This window comes from Neovison vison, chromosome 2 (genome assembly GCF_020171115.1).
Source record: "Neovison vison isolate M4711 chromosome 2, ASM_NN_V1, whole genome shotgun sequence".
NCBI lineage: Eukaryota > Metazoa > Chordata > Mammalia > Carnivora > Mustelidae > Neogale > Neogale vison.
In genome coordinates this window covers 81,066,115-81,088,637 of record NC_058092.1, presented here as the reverse complement: position 1 = coordinate 81,088,637, position 22,523 = coordinate 81,066,115, and the positions used below count along the sequence as shown (strand labels likewise).

The following is a 22,523-nucleotide window of genomic DNA, read 5'->3' as shown; positions in this document are numbered from 1 at the left end:
GCAAATGGTGGTTCCTTGCAACAGATGACGTCTGAACCAGCATTGTTGGAAAAAGCCCCAGTTGCCCTTGTAGGCCATGACACAGGCCCAGGACTGCTGAAAAATGGGCATGAAGAAGAAAATGAGCGCTAAATACAGAAGAGAGGGGCCAAATGGATTGCTGTGCAGGGCGTGTTTCCTCAACCTCAGGCCACCATCTTTTCTTGTCTTGGTCATGGGTTCCCTCACCATCACCCTTCGTGAGGGGAAAGCCTGGGCATTATTCTGGACTAGGGGGACTGGAAGGGCCCCTCTTAGCAGTTCAACTGCTCCCAATAAGCCATTAGTGCAGTGCTCCTGGGAAGAGAAAGGTGTATTCTGAGGACTTCCCTAAGGATGCGGACACACATTTCTCACTGAGCAGTCTTCATAGATAACCCCAGGAGCTCAGCACTGATCTAAGTGCGTAGGAAAGCATCAGTGCTCGTCACTTTGTGGGCTGGGGAACATGATAATGGCTTCCATTTACTCGGCACACACCTCTACATGCCAGGCAGGACACTAAGAGCTTTGCAAACATTATCTATTTAATTCTCTGTAATAATCCCAGGAGATAGGCACTGTTGTACCCAACTTGTCTAGCTACATGGTAGACCTCCAATATTTGTCAAACGAATGAATAGATGAAAGCAACTAAACCTCTCCTTCCCCTCACAAAGGAAACTAACATTTTGGATCATGTACTGAGGTAAACAGCATACTATAATATATGCATGAGCTTAACTGGCCCTCTTACTGCCTAGGAGGTAGGTTTAAGAATTTTGCTTTCTGTATGGGGTTCATCCAGTTGTCACACAGTAAGTGGAGGAACTATAATTCAAGCCCAGACCTGTCTGCCTTCTTCCCACTCTATCAAAATGCTAGGAAATGGGTATATGGTCCAAATCCAAGGAAATGGGGAAAGGGGAGGAAAGAGGAGTTCTCATAAGACATGGACAAATGTTGGGTTGCCCAGGGGACTTAGTTGGTTATGCGACTGACTCCTGATTTTAGCTCAGGTCATGATCTCAAGGTTCTCGGATTGAGACTTGCATCAGACTCCCCTACTCAACGGGGACTCTGCTTGTCTCCCTCTCCCACTGCCCCTCCCTCTTCTCTCTCTCTCATACACACACACACTCTAAAATAATTTCCAAATCTTAAAAAAAAAAAAAAAAGAGGTATGGACAAATGCCTTCCAGGAAAAAGAGAGAGCTAAAGTGTAAGGAGAAGAGAAGAGGCTTGGGGAAGGAAGCTGGGGACTTGGAACCATTAATAAGAGGGGAGACTTCGTCCTTGCCAGGATCCAAATGTTCCCCACCCTTCTGCCCTAGGAGCATGGAACTGACTTCCATGTTGCCCAAGGGACAGATCTACCTACAGTTCTGCTGAAAAGGTAAAGCCAGGGCAGCTCACATTGTGTAAAGCGGTGTACTTGTCTATCTCCAGTGTCTCAGTGATGCTTGTGAGGGCAGAAGGAGAGAAAAAAACACAAGGTAGAGAAGAGAAGAAAAAGCACTGTCCACCTGTGTGACCCTGGTTCAGGCTTTCAAACCTCTGGACCCCAGATTCTGCTGTAATCAGGGGAAGGTGCCCCATGATCTCTATAGTTCTAGGGTCTGAGTTCCTATCCTGAGGAAGGAGTGCTATAGTGGACTGAGGAAGACCTGGGTTTTGATCCTGGTCCTGGGTAACCTTGTGTTTGTGTTTCCATGGCCAGGGACCTCCTTTAGGGTAACACCTCTCATTTGGTCCCAGAGTGGGAGGCTGACTTAAGGGACTGGTATGTCTGGGGAAGGGACAGAGCTCAGGCTAACTCAGCCGTCTGTCATTCTCTTTGGGATCACCTGTCACTGAGAATGCACCTTCTTGGCTCCTAGGCAGTAAGCTTACAGGAGAGACCTCAGAGGCAGGTCTATACTGTTGGCTGGGCCTGGGAGAGGGTGGGCTGGTCCCTCTGTTTCAGGAATGAAACATTAGTAAGCTGTTCCTACAATGCATTTTCTGACATGTTCCTTAGGTACTCAGGTGATTTTTAAAAAATGTTTCAACACATTTTAATTTCTTTTATTTTTAAAAGATTTTATTTATTTATTTGAGTGGGGGGGGCAGAGAGGAGTATGTGTACATGAGCAGAGGCAGACGGGGAGGGAGAGAGACAAGCAGACGTTGTACTGAGCACAGAGCCTGACAGTGGATGGAGCCACCCAGGTTCCCCTTAACACTTTTTTTTTTTTTTAAAGAATTTTGCTTATTTATTTGAGTGAGAGAGAGAAATTGCGTATAAGCGGGGGAGTAGATTCCCCACAGAGCAGGGAGCCTGATGTGTGACTCCATCCCAGGACCCTGGTATCATGACCTGAACCAAAGGCAGATGCTTAATTACCTGAGCCACCCAGGTGCCCCAGTGCATTTTTTAAAGACTTTATTTTTAAGTAATCACTACACCCAACATGGGGCTCAAACTCACAACCCTGAGATCAGAGTCACATGCTCCTCCAACTGAGCCAGCCAAGCACCCCTCGAAGTTTAGTCTTTACCTGCTTGACTGTTAGCTCTCTCGGTTGCTCAGAACTTGGACAAGGAAGCAAAATGATTGATCAAGTCTCCCAAACTTCAACACACAGCTCCATTATTTTCTTCCTGTCCCAGAGTGGGCTGCCACTCAACTTCTTGGAAACTAAGTATATCATCTATTTAAAAAAAAGGGGGCACCTGGGTGGCTCAGTAGGTTAGGCCACTGCCTTCGGCTCAGATCATGATCCCAGGATCCTAGGATCCAGTTCCACGTTGGGCTGCTTTCTCAGCGGGGAGCCTGCTTCTCTCTCTGTCTCTGCCTGCCACTCTGCCTACGTGTGTGCGTGGTCACTCGCGCTCTCTCTCTCTCTCTGACAAATAAATAATAAATAAATAAATAAGATCTTTAAAAAAAAAAAAAAGAAGGAAAAAGGATAATAATCATACATCCTTACAGGATTATCTGTTTGGAGATGGCTGACACATGTAGTTAGCACAGTGCCTGGTGCGTGCCAAGTGTCCAGGAAGCGGACATATTCTTGTCTTCAGGACCTACACACCATGGAGAGTCAAAGCCATTAAAGCCTAAAGCTCGGCTGTTTCTCAGCAGGGTTTTCTGAGTAGCCGAGGGCTCCATGCACAACTGACCCTCCCCGTGCACCTCCCTTCCCTGTGGTGACGCAGTCACTCACTCAACAGATATTAACTGCCCCTCTGAGAAGGCAGAAGAATTTCAAGCCAGGAAGGTCCTCAGAGTCCAACCCAAGATGGCAGCTGTTCCCTGGGCCTTATCCCACGAGGAGAGGCTGCTGAGGCTCACTTGGGGAAGAGGGCTTGAGGGCCTCACCCTCCTGAGCCCTGACCCTTGCAACACACCCACGGCAGGTGGGAGCTGGGCTCCAGAGAGGCTGCTCCCAAGAAGGCACACGAAGCCACGGCCCTAAGGACAGCAGGCCCCGAGCCAGGCACCAGGAAACATGAGGATGCAGTTTGTCTTCCCCCAGACAGCCTGGGGCCCCGACAAATAGGTTGTCTCAATTCCTTTCCATCTAAAGCCAGGGTGGTAACATTTGCCACCAGACAGCTGGGCTGTGAGGCTTAGCATCGTCTATAAATGGGCCTTAATGCAAACTATCATATTGACACATGTGTTAGCCTATTCCTAAAACATGCACACTTGGGGGCAGCTCTCCAGGACCCTCACCCTTCAGCTGGCTGCCCCCAGAATAGCTGGGGAGTGGCAGGATCCAGAGCTACTGCTGTCATGGAGAGAATGGCCGTCTGGATGCTCTGGGAGGAGGCCATGATGGCAACATCAGCTCCCAAGACCACTGTGTCCTTTTAAGAGACGTCACATCATCTTCATAATCTAGTGAGAGAAGTTGCACAATATTCATTACTTTCTTCTCCCTCCACCCCCCTGATCTGTTCATGCTGCCCTGGGGAGAGAAGAGAAGTCACTGGAGATCTGCCAGTTGGCTTGAGATGAACCAAAACCTGACACAGACGGGTCACCGACTGCCTCTGCTATTGATGGGACTATGAGAAAGAGGGTCATTGAAACCGAGCTAACTGCAAGGAAAGCCGGCAGTGGGGAGCAAAGGCTTTGAGATGTCACAAAATCGGGCCTGCCACAAAGGCTTGGAAGACAGAGACCAACATTATGTGTGCTGAAAAAAAGGGACTGGCAGGCAGTGTGGGTGGTGGGGGTGGGCTATGAAGTAGGGAGGGAAAGGGGGTTGTTTTCCAAGCAGTGGTGAGTTTTTCTCCGCCCTGGACCGGACAAGACCATCTGTGGCCTTTCCGAGTCGTTTATCTGTTAGTCAGGGAGACAGGAACTACGGCCGTTTCTGATCAACTTCGTGTCTCATTCCCAACAGATGTCAAAGGACCGCAGCCTGGGAGCTTTATGGCTGCACGATGGCAGACACGGGCTGGCCTGTCTTCTCCAGCAGCTGAGCAGGGCCTGGGGTGGAGATGCCCACGGCGGTAGAGGGACATGAAGCTGCTGGGCGTTACAGGGCTCTGCTCTTGCGAGACTGACGGGGTTGACGGCGTCTCACCAGCATCTGGTTACCAGGAATGTCACGGATTTGCTCTCCTGGCTGTGGGACAGGGGTCCTGGGAGCACCGCTGCAAGGGGGTTGTGGCTAGATGACCTCCCATGTGCTCTGTACACACACGGGATTTGGAGGCTGGAGATCTGGGCTACGTCAACCATCGCCTGTGGCTCTTTGTGACCCCAAGGCAAGTCCTCAGCATGGATAAAAGGTAGGATGTGAAAAAAGCTGGAAAAACATGCGGTTCATGCTGTCCCCACTCTGCGAGGCTGCTGCACCTGACCAGGGCCGGCTTCACAGAGGCGCTCCTCCCAGGAGAGATGGAGTGGAAACAGTCACTCTCAAATTGTTTGCCCTCCGCCCACAGGTCTCTTCCCATGCCCATCCCCACTTCTGGTGCCAGAACAAAGGATTGAAGAGGAATGCGATTCTCAACACGATGAAAAGATGACGAGTTAAACAAGAGCCAAATAGTCAACAGAAGTAAAATGTTAATTAAAACAAGAATAACTGCAACGGAACAACGGAGCCAGCCCAAAGCGAGGCTGGGGGTATACCCACAGCAAAGTGTTCCTTCCCCAGGTTGCTAATCCCAGCTCTGTGTGCCCACATTCACAAGCTTTGCAGCATTGCCAGGCATAGCTGTGGTGTCTGACGTTTTGACAGAGTAATGAATTTGAGTCCTCAGGAAACGAAGTAAAACACCAATTTTAGTTCATAAATAGCACATTTTAGTAAGCTTTAGTAACACACTGTGTACTTTACTGATTAGTTAATAGCTCTTGGTTGCAGATGAAAATGAAAACCCATGCAATTTTGCCATTTGCCTGTAAGAATTGAAGAAAGAACATTCTGGAATGTTCAGGTCAGTGGGGAATCATCAGGAAGAGCCTTGTTGCCCACCAGTGGGTTTCAGACTTGGAGGAATACTGATCTAAATTAGAACTAACATCAGAGTTAGGACAGACATCTGTGTCATCAATGGACAGGAGATGTGTACCTAGGGAGACATTTCCATGAGAAACTTAGTGGACACACTAAGAGGTAAGAGGTATGTCATTCCTGCCACTGCGTTAGCCTGCAGAGCCCCCACAGGGGCACTTCTCAGTCAGGATCCTGGAATGTGCTGGGAGGGAGCGAGAGGCTACAGGATCTCCTTGACTGAAAATCTCTGAGAACAGCCCAGCCCAGTCTCCCAGAAGCTTTAAAGATTTTATTTATTTATTGGACAGACAGAGATCACAAGTAGGCAGAGAGAGGCAGGCAGAGAGAGAGGAGCAAGCAGGCTCCCCGCTGAGCGTAGAGCCCGATGCGGGGCTCGATCCCAGGACCCTGAGATCATGACCTGAGCCGAAGGCAGAGGCTTAACCCACTGAGCCACCCAGGCACCCCTCCCAGAAGCTTTGACACTGACTTGCCTGAGGGAGACAGTGGGCCCTGACCCCACTGATAAGCCTTTTCTGGATCTATAACTGCATGATTCACCCTTCACCCTTTTCAATGCCCCTATACCTTTCATGTCCTCCTCCACAAAAATTTGCCCCATAAAAGTGTTTGCTCAAGCGTCAGCAACTCATGGGCCTGACAGGGACAGGTGCCTGAGAGAGTACCACAGACAGTACTTGTGTCTTCCTCTCCCCTTGTTTAACAATGTGGTGAAGGGCTTGGGTCCTGGAGGCAAAGCAGATACGGATTTAAACCGTAGTTCTGCTACTGGCTATGTGCCCTCTCAAGCCTTATCTATCAATTGGAGATTCTATCTCAAAGGGCTGTAGGGGAAAACGAAGGACTGGACTGATGTGACGGCAGGAAAGTGTTCAGCGCATGGCTGGGAGCACAGTGAATGCTAGAAAGCCCAGGGCTCCTGCTGCCCTTCTCAGCTGATGACCTCCAGTGGGTGGTCAGGGTTCTTGGACAAATGCTCTGCTCTAGGACAAATGCAATGTCTTCGAGGAAACCTCTCCTCATTACCAAGATTCCCCTTGCTGAACTTCCACAGTCCCCGTTCCAGCACCAAAAGTGCGCCTCTGCACTGACATAAAGGTCTCACGTGAATGCCTCCCACTGTCGCCCCCTTCCTCAGGCTAGCTCTGTCAGCTCGCTGTGTGTTGGCCTTCTGTCACCACAGTCCCCTTCCCTTTCAAGCCCAGGTTCAGATGGTTTGAATACAGCATAAACAAGTACATAGGTGTTGGATAAATGTGGAAGGTGTGCCCACGTCACTTTTTCAGGTATACACATATTTGGTCTTTACTGCGGAGAGACAAGTCATGAGACATGATGACATGTGGGGCTTGGTCTTCCGGTCTGCAAGTGAGTCACTCACTGTGCAGCCTTAGGCGGGAGGTCTGTAAGAATGCAGCGACTGCCACCTGCCTCCCTCCCGGGGCTGGGGAAGATGAATCGGGCTTTTTAAGCAGCAGCGGTGAAACACGACCGGCTTCTTGATGCTAAGTAAAGAAGAGCATCTGGGCTCTGATGGTAACAAATGGGTCTCATTCTCTTTCAGCATCTCCCAGCTCCGACTCCACTAAACAAGGCCAGTAAAATAGGCCTCAGCGTTTTAAAATCAGATTTCCAGAGAAATCTTCCCCCAGGAACTTGTGACGGTGCCAGGAGATTTTTCAAAAGGCTAATCTAAATTCCTTCTCACTTCAGGCTCCCTTTGCCTTCTGCCCAGTGAGATCAACAGCTCTGACCACGATTATACGGTGATTATCTTTATTCTTAAAATCTGTATTTTTCTCTGTTTTCCAGGAGTGGATTTAGACTAGAAGGGGCTGTTTCCTTCCTATCAGTATTCACATCATTTTTCTCTCTTCCTTCTCCACGCTTCCCCCCCTTTCTCCCTCTCAAACCAGCAGGCCTCCCTGCAGGGCCTGTGTTGGCCTAGGCTGCCAGGTCCTACAGCGGCCACCACAATGAAAGACACTCTGACGGCTGGTTCATGCTGAAGCCTAGCGTACCAGCCCCATGACCAGAATCTGAAGGCCCCAGCCCCATCTGCAACACGGATGCATCATGGGTGGAATCCAGGCCAGTGGGGTCTTCTTGTGGTTCAGGGACAGCCACTCTCACTGAACATCTGATAAAAGGTCCCTAGTTCTTTATAATGGTAATTAAGGTGTGGCTAGCATGGAGGCTACTTAGGATCTTTGAAATAGTTTGAACTCCCAAGGGAAAGGGGAGTGGAATTTCAGTGGAATTTCAGGAATAACAGGTGGTGGAATTTCAGAGCGCAGAATATACAGGATAACAAGGCGGAGGAGAGAAACACAAGGTGCAGGACAGTGGCTAACAAATATGGTTTAGCAGCACTGCCCTGTCTTCAACTGAAACCTTCCGTGGAATCCCACTCCGAGCTCCGATGGGAGCGGCACTGCTCTGCGTGGAAGCCAGGGTAAAGTGGTGGAGGTACGGCCCACACTTCTGCCTCCTCACCCTTGCTCTCCTCTCCTGAAGGGGTGCTTCCTGGCACCCACAAGGAGCCCCCAGGCTTCCGTGAGTGAAGGAGCAACAGAGAAACGAGGTGAACTTACATACACAGTGAGAGGGGATGGCCAATCAACTTTAGGGCCTTATGGGACCATGTGGCCAACATATCTGGGTATCAGTGGTCCCAATGCTTTCATCTTTCTAGTTTATCATGTTTCTTAGCCTTGGTTTTCATGACCAGATATATTTTATCAGAGTATATTTTTGTCATGCATCTCAAAATCTTTGCAGACTAAGTTGGTGTCTGGATGTGTGCACACAGTTCTAGGAAGAGAGAAGCTGGCATATCACATCCATGATAAATAAGACATTCATAGGGTCTGGTTTCACTTGCTATACAACTCACTATTCTGAAAGGGGCTAATTACTTTTTAATTTTATTTATTTATTTGAGAGAGAGAGAGAGAGAGAGCGAGAGAGTACGAGCAGGGGGAGCAGCAGAAGGAAAGGAGAAAGCAGGCTTCCCACTGAGCAAGGAGCCCGATGCAGGGCTGGATCCCAGGACCCCAAGATCATGACCTGAGCAGAAGGCGGACACTTAACCACCTGAGCCCCCCAATGGCCAAGGTACTATGATATTTTACTATGCTTTATGCTGGCTTAAAGCAAACTGAATTAAAACAAAAAACACTCTAAAATGAACTCGAGATTCTTTAGTGCCTAAAAATAGAGTTTTACACTATTAAGACCACACTTTACCCTGAAAAATGAAAGGTATTCTTAAAACCACTTATAGTAAGATGTTAAAAACAGATGGTCTAATTAGTCCTTTTACTTTGGCTATATATTTATTAGGAAGAGGGGCAATAATAAGAAATACTTTGCTAAGTGAGATTTCTGTGGACTTTTAAATTATAAAAGCTGACTTAGAAAAATACTGTTTTCTGTAAATTTGGCTGAGGGCTATTAATTTCTGAAATTATCTACAGAAAAGCGTAACATATACTTAAGTGTCCATCAATTTGAAAGACTCAAGAAAAAAAATGTGAAATCCAAACAACTGCAGTATATAATTTTTTCTGATTTTTAAAGGAATATTTATAGCTTGAAAGAGAAAAGCTGGTGAAATATATAAAAATCAGACAAGCAATTCTTTTCCTATTTCAGGAAAATTACATACAGTTCTTAAAGAAGACATTGACAATTAGCCCTCAGTTGACACATACTCATTATGCTAGAATTTCTAAAAACTCCTCCCCTTTTTATTTCTGAGAAGGGAAACACATCTCCTTCAGAATTGGAAGAATGGCTTTAATGACCTATATAATCTACAGCTCAGAAGCAAGATCCATCAGACAGCCTATTTTCCTCTGGTCAAAGCTAAGAATAACTTCCACATTTTTAAATGGTTGGGAAAAAAAATCAAAAGAATAACAACATTCCTTGACAGGTCAAAATGACATGAAATTCACATTTCAGTGTCCATAAAGGTTTCTGGAATGCAGTCATGCCCATTCATTAGTACTTGGTCTGTGGTTGCCTTCCTACTACCACGGCAGAGTTGAGTAGTTATGACTGAGACTGAATGTCTGAAATATTCCTACAATCTGGCCTTGCCCAGAAAAATTTGCCGACCCCTGACCTAAGAGATGGAGTCCACTGGAGGGCCCCTCTGGGTGCCCTTGGGGCATGCGGCAGTAGACATACCTGGTTGAACTGACGCAGGCATTTGTCCAGACACCAGGAACAGCAGAAGCAGTGTCTGCACACACATCTGGAACATGGACCACGCTGCTGGAATTGGGATCAGAACCAAACGAACAGAGTCAGAAATACAGAAAGAAAGAAGCAGGCAGTTTCTGCAGACACATAGTCCAAGTTTCTAACTTGGAGATTTATGTACCTGGGGAGGCACTTGGTGTGGGAGATGTCCTTCCATTCTGCACATGCTACTACTACTACTAATTATTACCACGATTATCACTGAGGGTGAAGCTTCTCTTCTGTGGGCTTACCTTGTGATGACTGCTGGAGACCTCAGCAAAACCAGAAATGGGTTAGTCCATATTTACTAGCAAAGGTAAACTACGCATTCTGGTTCTAGTTCAAAAACCAAACAAACAACTCTTTCCATCTTCCCCTAAGTGTTGTCAGTGAAAAAATTTGCTTTTTCAAATCAGTTTGTGTTCTTGAAAAATCCACTACCTAAAGATCGTGAAACAAATAATACATTGTAGATACTACTTATGTGCCCATATAAAAAAAGGAATCAAGTTTGACTTTCTTTGCAGGAAAAAAAAATCCCATACAGAGATTTTTTAGGGCTAAATTTCAAGGGACAAATTAGTCCTTTGACATGTAATTTGGACATAGCATAGCTCAAGAGTGAATAAAACTCTTGGAGGAGGGGTGATTGAATGTGTCCCACTGACTGCCCAGAGTTAAAAAAACAAACTAAAAAATCCCTTTAAACAATCCTGAAAATAGTCCTCTCTTGAAGACCCCAGAAGTAACTCAGCCTTATATGGACATTTTCTTGTCCCAGTGTTAACTCAATTGGATGAAACTTGATCTGGACACTTTTCAGCCTGGCTGTGGTGGTGAATGGGCCATTTCATGTAGGAAAGATCACACAGCAGTGGTGAGAAGTGTTTAAGTAGTAGACACAGTGTGGGGGAAAACCGTGTCTTTTTAACTGAAGAAAGCAGTGAGATCACAAAAGGGGAGTTTGGCCCCCTGATCCTTCTGGGATCTCAGAAGTGATAAATAACCTTGTGGACCCCTGCCACAGAGACCAGTCACTAACACCTCTTTTAGATTGATGGAAGGCTGCTGGCCCAGAGTTTAAGGAGCCTAGCTCTAAGAAGGATGGCAAGGTTCTCTAGTGCTCATTAATTTGTGATTATCTATTGCCAATGCATACAATGAATATATTTAAAATAGAAATATGTTATACTCTTCAAAAAAGTCCTTCTTGAAGGCGCCTGGGTGGCACAGTGGGTTAATAAGCCTCTGCTTATTAACCTTATTAACGACCTTCAGCTCAGGTCGTGATCCCAGGGTCCTGGGATCGAGCCCCACATCGGGCTCTCTGCTCAGCGGTGAGCCTGCTTCCCCCCACCCCCTCTGCCTGCTTCTCTACCTACTTGTGATTTCACTCTCTGTCAAATAAATAGATAAAATCCTTAAAAAGAGAAAATCCTTCTTGAAATTGAAGGATCAAAGTACAAAATGCAGGAGCCAGAGTAGCTAGGTTTGGCTTGGAACTGGAATGCCTCTGCAAGTCACCAAAATGCATACATTTTTCCATCGCTTGAAATGTAGCCCTGAGAATCTCACTATAGGATTTATTTCCAAAAAAAGACAAACTTGATTCTTTTTTAATGTGGGCACGTAATTAGTATCTACAGGGCAATCTTTCAATAGAAATACAAGAAAATACTCTACAATCAGGGCAAGTCCTTAGCATGTATTTCATGATAAGGAAGCTAGATAGTTTTATGTGAAATTCAACCCATTATTCCTAATTCATATACCAATCTTAAGCCTTGATTAGACACTTAAAAACAGCAAACAATTTTAAAATATAGGAATAAACCCACGTGTAGAATTTCCCCAATTTATGTGTCCTTTAGTAAGGACACATACCCACGTCCAAAAGGTTGGAACCAGGTAAACTTGTGAAACTCTGATCAAGTCACAAACACTGAGGTGGGGGTGGGTAAGGGATTAACATTGTGTGAGAACAGAAAAGTTGGGAAAAGTCCAGACTTCCCTTGTTTGGCAAGCCAGAAATACCATGAGAACAGCTGTTTTCCTGGTGTTCTGGTTTCCACTGGCATTCATAACCAAATGTGCATGGAAATAAAAACCAGGGAGGAGAAAAACCCCCAGGCACAAAAGCCCTACAGTTTTCTGTCTTTTGAGCTGAGATTTAGGTCAGCTTGTCCACTTCTCACTCTTAAGCACATTTTCTCTCCCTGTCTCTCTCTCACATACACAACGCGTGCATGCGCACGCACACACACATTCTCTCTCCCACTCACTTATTAAAACTACCCTCCCCACCCCGCACCAGTCACTTCCCACAGCACCCTCTAGGAAACAGAAAAGTAAGGAATATTTTAGCTTTAAAAGAGAAACAAACAAATATTATTTCTATCTCATAGTATATTTTTTTACTTAAAAAACAAACAAACAGGATAAGTGTTCACAGAAACAATGGCCACTGCCGTGGGTCCACAGTCCTGTCCTGGGACCTGCTGCAGCTGCCCCATGATTACCTTTTCTGCCCCCGCCCCCCCAACACCCTCTGCCCTCTGCACTCAGGGACAGCCTTACCTTGCCCTCCAGAGCGGTGGAAACGTACATGAGAATGGTTCTTGGAATCCTTGTCACAGTGATTAAAAATGACCCTTTTATGGCTGTTCCTTGATGGTAGCGGAAAAGAATGGAAAGAGACCAAAGGATTGGGCGATCAGGAGGGTCATTTTTATTTCTGGGAAGAGAGGAAAAAAAGACAGCACTTAAAAAACACCATTTAAAACTTCTCTGGTTCAAATTATCAACAGTGATGATTTATAAATGCAATAAGCAGTAACGCAATAAGCATTTGGCAAAACTTTCATACTCATTGGTAGCGAAGGTTAAATTATTTCTTGGACTGACTTCTTGTCATGCCACTCAATGCTACAAACAAACAAAAAGGAAAATTAAAAAAAAAATACTGAGGAATGAAAATAAACAAGCTTCCCTCTTTACCATGCCTCCCCTCCCCCAAATCCTGTAAGTTTTCTCTTAATCTCATTTTCCCTTTCGGAAGTTTAATTATATAATCATTCCCAGGGTCTACGTTACATATGTAAAAATTGCCAGCATTGGCTTGGTGATTAAAATCACCACCAAATCATGTGACCAGGAAGGGCAGCCACAGGGACACCAGTGAGCTCCAGCTTGACGTGAAAGGGACAGAAAGTTCCAGCTCCCGCATAGCTCAAGGCTCCTAAAATCCAGCTGATTTCTACTCTGTTCTTTAAAGGTCACTTCAGTGTAAATCATTTGTGGAACGTGTCATGACACAGCAACCAAGAACGCAAAAGCCAGTTTCCCAAGCCGAGGGGAAACAAAAAGTGAAAAAGAACAGAATGGGCACGGCCTTCACCCTACCCCAAACTTGAAAGATAACACAAAGGAGGGAGGGCCAGCGCCACCCCTTCCCTGGCCCTCTCAATTCCTGCTGGTGCCAGTTCTAGAAAATGGGGCCCTTTCCGAGAAGCCACCTCTGATTCAAGTGAAGCTTGGTTACTTCATAATGGATTATGCTACAACGCGCTCTGGTTGCTAATAAGTCACTATGAATTAAGGTTCTGACAAGAGCCTAGGTTTTGAGGGAGAAAACGGAATGTGGCCAGAAATGTCTCAAGAGCTGGCAAAAGGGCTGTATTTTGCTGTTACCGAAATCATCCAGGAAGGAAAGGAGAACCCGAAAGTCCTATGGGGAGGAGAGAACCCGTGATCCAGTCGCCCCACGAAAAGGATGATGTGTGTTTCAACTCAGTATTACTGAAAATAGGAAATACCAGGAAACTATTGCTGATATGAATTCATGCTGGTCTGATAAACTAGAACAGTGGTATCGGCCAGGAAACTCTGACATGGTTTTTCCCTTTCCTCAGCTTTTTTTTTTTTTTTTAAAGGAAGAATGTTTACTTTTCCATTTAGGAGATTTACGTGCCTTAGAACTTATTAGAGCGTCGGGAGGATACAGGGAAAAGAGGACAGCACCTGCTTTCCATCTGGTGAGGAAACAAGTGATTCACAGGCCACCGTGAGGGGGGCTCTGGGGTCTGGTCTTCCGGGTGTTGAAGTCTCGGCTTCAGCATCCACGTTCTGAGAACATTTCCCTGGGAGGGGACCAACCATTTCGGGCAGCAGCGTGACTGCCGTCGTCTGTGACCCACTCTGGTTGTCACTCCAGGCTCTCCGGGGCTTGGCCGGAAGAGAATGCCTCAGTTCCAGAAGTTGGGTTATCATGTGATGACAGAAACAACTTAAAAAGAAGGCCCTTCCAACTCAGGCTGGCTCGTGGAGACAGGAGGCATTAAATACACCCTCCCCGACCTGCCCCCCATTAGAAACCATCCTACAGAAAAGGGTAAAACAAGTACAGTGTCTCTGAGGCCTCCGCCTTCTCTTCTTAGACCTTTCTCCGTGTTCAAAGGTAACATCGTCCTGCCATGCCTCCCCGGCTGTGTTTGTGGCCACGACCTTCATCTCTGCCTCCTTCACAAGCAGCAGAACCTGCCCTCAGGAAGACGACCTGATTATATCCGATGAAGCTTAAAATGTTACTCATCTCTGGATTTCACGGTATTCTGAGAACTGGCTTGCGGGAGGGCAATGCAGCGCTGGGCGTGTCAGGCAACCTGGGGCTGAGCTGAGGAAGCCGGGGCTTTCCGGCAGGTCTGCCTGTGTCCCCAGGCCATACTGCGTGTGCAGCACCTTCCACCCCGCTTCTGTGGCAGTGGCATAAGGAAGACCTGGGGGAGCGAGAGAGTAGGTGACTGTAGGATGCGTCCCCCGCCCGGCCCTGGGAACCGGTGTCCCCTTCCTTTTAAACTTGTGGCTGTCCTGTGGAAGCCGGAGCCCCAGGACACCACAGCAACTCAAGGCGCCAAGCAGAGGCTCTAACTGTCCCCTCCATCTGAGTCCTGTGGCGGCTCTGGGTCACAGCCCACTAGGGTTGTGCGACAACCACTCGTCACTCGGACAACACGGTATCAGGCCCAGCAAGCAACTTCAGCATCCCAGAGGCAAGTGTCAGCGGCAGGTGGCTCCGGCCAAGGGCTGAGGACTCAGCAACAGTATGAGGGTGTAACTCTGTGCAGAGGCTCCTGGACAAGGACCAGCCTGAACGGGAGGGACGGCCACCTGTATAAATCCAGTCCCCAGCAAACGGGTGCTGTGTGGTCCCCGAAGAGACCACCCTTTCCTGAAGTTTCTTTCAGCAGCATCACCGTACGGTCCATCTTTCCAACCCTCCAGAAAAAGGAGATTGTCTTTATTACGAAGAACAGGATTCTGTAGCCGTCCCCGGTGACGCTGGCTAGGGTTAGGAAACCCATCTGTCTCCCGCCTAAATCCCACAGGCTCGGCTATTCACCCAATCCCCTCGCTGCCTTCTCAGCCAGTCGAGAGCAGCTGGAAACCATCTCTGGAATATCTGAAATCGATGATGAAGTCATGCCTCAAGCGTCCCTTCTCCGAGTTGAACGGTTCTAGTTCCTTCCTCTCACCAGCCCTAGCCACATCTTTACGGCTCTCTGTGGACCCCTCTTCAAGTGAATGGTTGTAAAAGAGAAATTTTACAGGTCGCTGTATCCTGATGCTTGATGGTCTCTGTGTGACGTCTTCAGCTCTCACGATGCTTACATCCATGACAAAGATGAACGCAGGCAGGCTAACCCCCACCCCCACCCCCGGAGTGCAGGCCAGAACACGAGATCTTGTCAGCCTTGGGACGAGGAAAAACCTTAAGGTTTCCAAAATTTGGCACCATGTAAAAAAGAAAGCAGAACTCCTTAATAAAGAAATAGTGCTCTAAGTTAGTCGACATACATTTTGTTTTTATCAAAGTGGTATGTAAATATCTTAAGTCAAATAGCACGAGGCTAACGAGAGAAGACAGGAGTTTGCTTTCCCACTGCTCATTTTCTTTCCCTAGAGGTCATACGTTAGCTATTTCTTCTGTAACTTCCCTCACACTTCCAAATTACGTGTTCTTTCTGCCGTGTGTTTTTTCCTCCTTCTGATATTGTCTACTGAATTCTCACTCTTTTTTTTTAGAGGTGGTGGGGAGGGGCAGAAGAAAAGGGAGAGAGAGAATCCCAAGCAGGTTCCACAAGCAGCCAGAGGCCAGTGTGGGGCTTCATCTCTCGACCCTGAGATCATGACTGAGCCAAAACCGAGAGTCAGACACTCAACTGGCTGAGCAACCCAGGCGTCCGACTTCTCACTTTGAAACATGTCTGTCAATTGTTTATCTTATACAACCTAAACATTTTCCCATTCTCTCCTTCTTCTCAATAGATTTATATTGAAGTTTTTAGAGTTTTTCCTCTGCTTTATTGAGATATAATTGACATAAGACATTCTGTAAGTTTAAGGTGTATGATGTGTTGATCTGATATATTGCAAAATGGTTACCACCACAGCACTAGCTAACACCTCCCTTACGTCACAGAATTACATTTCTTTATTGTGGTAAGAGCATTTATGTTCTACTCTCTCAGCAACTGCCAAGTATATGATACAGTCTTATTAACCACCATCACCATGCGGGACATTAGATCCCTAGAACTTATTCATGCTAACTTGAAGTCTGTACCCTCTAACCAGCATCAGGCCATTTCCCACAGCTGCAACCCCAAGCCCTATTAGTTGCCACTCTACTGTTGCTAAGTTTCTACCATTTTCGCTTTTTTACATTCTGCATATTACAGTATTTATCTTTCTCTGACTTATTTCGCTTAGCACAATGCTCTCATGGTCCATCCACATTTTCACAAACGGCAAGATTTTCTTCTTTCTCATGGATGATTAAAATGCCATTGTGTGTGTGTGTGTGTGTGTGTACCACATCTTCTTTATTTAGTCATCTGTTTGATACCTGATCAACATGTGGGTTGTTTCCATAACTTGGCATTGTGAATAATGTTGCAATAAACATGGGAGTGCAAATATCTCTTTGAGATCCTATTTTCATTTCCTTTGGATATATACCTAGAAGTGGGATTGCTGGATCATAAGGTAGTTCTATTTTTAACTTTTTGAGGAAGCTCCATACTGTTTTCCATAGTGACTGCACCAGTTTGCATTCCCACCTACAGTGCACAGGGGTTCTCTCTTCTCCACACCCCTGCCAACACTTGTTATCTCTTGTCTTTTGATGACATCCATCTAACAGGTGTGAGATGATATCTCCTTGTGGTTTTGATTTGCATTTCCCTGATGATGAGTGATGCTGAACACCTTTTCATGTACCTCTTGGTTATTTGTATGTCTTCTTTGGTATATGTGCTGCTGAAGCGAGCACTGTATGTCTTCTTTGGAAAGATAATGTATGTTATTCCTCTGCCCATTTTTTAACTGGATTTTTTCTTAAGAGGTAAACTTTATTTATTTATGTATTAAATCTGTACATTTCTTGTTTCCTTTTTTGGAAAGATTTTATTTTAGAAAGAGAGGAAGAGCGTGCTCATGTAAGTGAGTGGGAAGTGCAGAGGGAAAGAAGGAGAGGCAGAAAATCTCAAGCAGACTCCGTGCTGAGTGAGGAGCCTGACGCTGGGCTCTATATGAGCCTGAGATTGAGACCTGAGATGAAACCAACTGCCCAAGCCACTCGGGCACCCCTTTAAAGATGTTATTTATTTGAGAGAGACAGAGGGAGAGCATGCGTGGGCTGAGGTCAGAGGGATAGGCAAACCCCCACTGACTGGGATCAGGGCTCGATCCCAGGACCTTCAGATCATGACCTGAGCTGAAGTCAGATGCTTACCTAAGCCACCTAGGTGCCCCTATTTATTTTTTAGAAAGAGAGAAAAACAGAGCATGCATGAGTGGGATATGGAGTAGAGAGACAGTAGGAGAGGGAGAAGGGAATCTTAAGCAGGCTCCACAAGTGTGGAGTTCAGTCTGGAGCTTGATCTCATGACTCTGGGATCATTACATAGGCCAAAATTTAGAGCAAGACACTGCATCAGTGAGCCACCCAAGCACCCCTTTAGTGGAGTTTTTGTCGTTATCGAATTATATGAGTTCTTTATATAGTTTGGATATTAACTTCTTATGAGATATATGATGTGCAAATATTTTTTTCCATTTTATAGATTGCCTCTCATTTTGTTTTGTTTTGTTTTGTTTTTTACTGTGCAGAGGAGCTGAACAATCTATACCCTTGAAACTACAAGACTTTGATGAAAGAAACTGAAGAAGACAAATAGATATTTTGTGTTCATGAACCAAAGAATTCATATTATTAAAACAGCCATACTATCAACACCATATATAGATTCAATGCACTGCCCATCAAAATTCCAATGACATTTTTCACAGAAAAAGAAAAGGCAGTTTAAAAAATTTGTGCGGTATTAGAAAAGATCCTAAATAGCCAAATCAGTCACGAGAAAGAAGAACCAGCTGGAGGCATCACACTGAATTATGCTGCAAAGGGGTAGTAATCAAAACAGTGCGGCACTGGCATAAAAATGACATATAGATTGGTGGAACAGAATCAAGAGCCCAGAAAGGGAAAAGAATAGTCCATTAATAAATGGTTTTGGGAAAACTGAATAACTACATACAGAAGAATGAAATTACACCCGTATCTTACACTACTCACAAAAATTAATTTGGAGTGGTTTAAAGACTGAACCATAGGAACTGAAACCATTAAACTAAAGATAACATAGGGAAAAAGCTCCTTGACATTGGCCTTGGCAATAATTTTTTGAATATGAAATAAAAGCACAGCCACAAACGCAAAAATTAATAAGTGATAATAAAAAGCTCTGCACAGTAAAAACAAACCAAACCCCCCCCCAAAAACCAAACCAAAACCAAAAAACCAAAAAAAAAAAAAAAAACCAACCCACAAAATGAAAGTCAACCTGTGAAATGGGAAAATTTATTCCTAAGTATTTTATTGTTCTTGATGCTATTGTGAATGGGACTTATTTTTCAGATTTTGTTGTTCTAGAAATGCAACTGTTTTTGGTATGTTGATTTTGTATCCTGCAACTTTACTGAATCCACTGATTAGTTTTAATAGTTTTTAGCGGAGGTTTTAGGCTTTTTCTATTTGTAAGTTCGTATCATCTGCAAACAAGGACATTTTACGTCTTCCTCTCTGATTCGGATACTTTTTCTTTCTTTGTCTTGCTCTGGCCAGGACTCCTAGTACTATACTGAACAGGAGTGGTGAGAGCAGGCATTCTTGTCTTGCTCCTGATCTTGGAGGAAAAACTTTCAATCCTTTACCACGGAGTATGTTTCTGTCAATGTTTAGTGTTTACAATATCAGTACATTAGTAACATTCGCAATGATCCAAGTAGTATTTTCTTTTAAAAAAATTATGTATTTATTTATTTTTGTTGGAGTATAAACCAAGTAGTATGTTCTGATTACAGTTCCTTTCCTATACAACTTTTGGGTTTTCCTGAAGTTAGTAACTGTTTCACATTTTTTATTTGCTTGGTTTCTCTAGGGCTTTATCAAATACTTCACCAAAGTGTAAATATTTTTTCTACTTGCTCAAACATATCTGGCATTCTCTTAGTTTCCTTTTTCTTTTTTTCCCTTGGAGACATGCCTCTGGGAGCCCACTGCTCTTCTGCTCCTCCTTGGCCTGGGTGTTTTTTATACCCGCTTCATAGCTACCCTTCTGGGAACTCCCTGTTCTTCTTTACTCTGTTGGATCGCATTTCCTGAAACTCCTAGTTTCCTACCTGGCTTACTCATTCATTTCCGAGACTACCCTTCCTAAGAAAGGAGATGGGGAGCAAAATATTTTGGGATGTTGCGATCTTGAACATGACTTTATTCTCTTTTACCCTTGACTGATAGCATGAACAGGTATAGAGTTCTAGTTCTGAAAATAATCTCTTTAGAACTTTGAAAAGTTTGCTCCATTGTCTTCCTTTTTAAGAGCTGCTGTTGGATATCAGACCCTATTCTAGTTTTAGATCCTTTGCCTGTGATCTAATTTTCCCTTAGAAGCTTCTGGGATCTTCCCTTTACTCATGTCCTCTTGCTCTGGGAAATTTTCTTTGATAACTTCCTCCTTTCTCTTTCCTTTGTTCTCTATTTCTAGAACTCATATTAGTCAGATGTTCAGTCTCCAAAATGCAGCCTTTAACTTTTTAATCCTTTCTTTATTTTCCATCTTTTTGTCTTTTTGCTCTACCTTCTGGAAAAATTCTTCACTTTTATATTTTAATCCTTCAGAAGAAAAATTCCACTTTTGCAATCACATTTTTAATGACTAAGAGATCTTTTTTCTTTTTTTGTACTTATTTAATGGATGCAGTATTTCTTTGTTCTGAGGATATTAGAGGTTTTTCTATTTTGTTTTTTGATTTTTTTTTTGTAGTTTTCTTCTGCTGTCTGAATTGTCTTTCTTTTCCCTAAATTCCCTTTGCTTGTTTTGTTCATTTCAGTCGTTTGCTTTACTAGAGGTTATCTGTGAATGTTGAATCATCATGGCTATCAATTCTTATTTAAGACTGAGGAGCTATAGCGTGAATTAAGTATGGCGTGAACTGGCGGCTCTGTATGAGGGGTGACATTTGCCTGGTGAGTTTCATTGTCCGTTCAGTCAGGGAATCATTTCATTCAGGGACCCCTCCCCCACCATATGGCATTATCTACGGGTCTTTACTTTGGGTTGGTAATTTCTCCAAAGAATCACCTAATCTCTTGCCAGGGGATATCAACCGGGCTATCAACATCCTAGGAGCTGAAACACGGAATACCCTTTAATGGTGGCCGTGGGGGTCCTCACTATTCAGTCTTTAGGCTTTTACTTATGTCCTCTTCTTTCAGTACAGAGCCTTAACCCCAGCCTCAGCTGTGCCAGATACCCAAGTCTGGACCCTTTCTGGTTTACCCCTCCAGAAAGCAAAGATCCTGTCTCCTGCTGTTTGGAGAAGGGGCTTAACTGTTCCTTAGGAAGACCTATAACTAACCTTCAAAAGTGCATTTTACACTTGAATTCCTGCCCATCTAGGATTTTTTTTTTTTTTCACTCAGATCAGCCTGTCTCCCTTTCACCTCTTCTCCCAGCCAACACACACAGGCGAGCCTGATCAGGTTTGTCTAGTCGGCTCAGTTGCTACTCATCCATCCTCTCTTCAGCTTCCAGCATTTGGTTGATATTTCTTTTCTCTATCATTTCCTACTGTCCCTGTACGTTTATGCCTCCTTCATTCTTTCATGGTTTGCGGGGAGGGGAGCTGGAGTAGGAAGAGGGATTAGAAGTCCAGGTAGACACTCACTAGAAGTCCAAACCAAAAGCCCCCGCTGAAAATGCTTCGGTTTTGTGATTCTAAGGTAACACAAAAATCACTACTGTCAGACAGGTGTCACCTGCTGGCCAACACAGTTAGAATAATCTTTGTTCCCGTACTCAGGAGCAAGCAGCACATGCCACCCACCTCTAGCGGCTCAGAGGTTCTCAAAGCCAAGGCCTATAGGCCTGGTGTCCATCCCACAGTCTCTAATGATGAGGGCTCCCAAACAGCACCCCTGTATTAAAACCCACAGCGCTCCTTATTGTCGGGAGGTAATTGCTCCTTGGGATGAATCATCCCTGCTTGACTTTCTTACCCCCACGAATATTCATGCTTATCTGCTCATTTGGTCTGAGATCAGAGGAGGATCAGCCCTATCGGGAATAAACTTCCTGTCCTCAGTCCAACCCTATCATTGTCCTGGCCTGTTCAGTTTGCCTGTGGTTTTATCTTTGCCCTGTGGAGAGTCACACACACACACAACACACAAACGAGGTAAAAAGTTCGGGGGTGTGTGTGTCCTCAATTATTTTGATGAGGTAATGGGGTAAAAACACTTAAATAAGTATCACGCTGAACAAAGAAGAAAGTAATTAATTCACTAGTACTTAACAAGATGAACACGAATTGTATTTATAGTTGCCTACAATTTCCTTAGGCTTTAAAATTATTTTCTAAGAAAACATTTCCCCCATTTTACATAGGATAAAAGAATGCTCACAGAACTTACTGCAGCGTGTTCCAAACAGTTCAGTAATTTTCTTAGGTTTGAAGTCAATAAGAACGGATATTTACGTAAGTCAAACTTTCCTTTCAGATGTCTTTCAATTCTAAGCAGTAGGATTACGACTGTTTTGCTTCCCTCTGAATTTTCTAGCTTAAGGCGAAAGAGCTTGGAAATGCGACAGATTTGAAGTATAATATTTCTTTTCACTACCAAACAAGCATCCTGGTCCAAATTTGACCTGCGTCTTTGATGCCTGCCAATCCCTTTTAAAACTCCAAAGTACTTTTCGTGATATCTGACATGAAGCACGTAGACAAGTCAAGGGCAGTCACCCGTTAGACCTACCTGTTGAAATAGCAAGTGACCAGTGCCCCGGCTACCATCATGTGCTGGCACGTGAGGATGAATTCGCTGGTCCAGATGAGGCCAATTAAATGGTACCACCACATGTACCGAATGCCTACGAGAGGCTGATATTCCACTTGGCCACCTTCAATAACCCGTGCAGCTCCTAAAGTTTAAAACGCAAATATGCTTTATCCCAGTGTTTGCCAAAGCACGTGAGATGGTTTACTAGGCCACTCTTCTCGGTGGCTGGCTGTTAGCATTCCCTAGACACAAAGATACCAGAGTAAAGTTGGAAGTATCCAACCTCATTTGAGCTCTTCATAGCACACACAGAAAAGTGGGACACAGGT

The 22,523-nt window shown here is 44.9% G+C and overlaps 1 protein-coding gene across 2 annotated transcripts in view; it reads right to left on the bottom strand.

The window, feature by feature from the left end:
* SLC44A3 (solute carrier family 44 member 3) overlaps nt 1-22,523 on the bottom strand; it is a 100,485-nt gene that overhangs the window by 30,777 nt on the left and 47,185 nt on the right. For both annotated transcript variants that reach the window (XM_044238722.1, XM_044238723.1), the window contains 3 exons: nt 22,171-22,336; nt 12,372-12,528; nt 9,738-9,824 (listed from right to left, as the gene is read on the bottom strand). In XM_044238722.1, the coding sequence (XP_044094657.1) occupies nt 9,738-9,824; nt 12,372-12,528; nt 22,171-22,336 (410 nt within the window). The remainder of the gene's footprint in view (nt 1-9,737; nt 9,825-12,371; nt 12,529-22,170; nt 22,337-22,523) is intronic.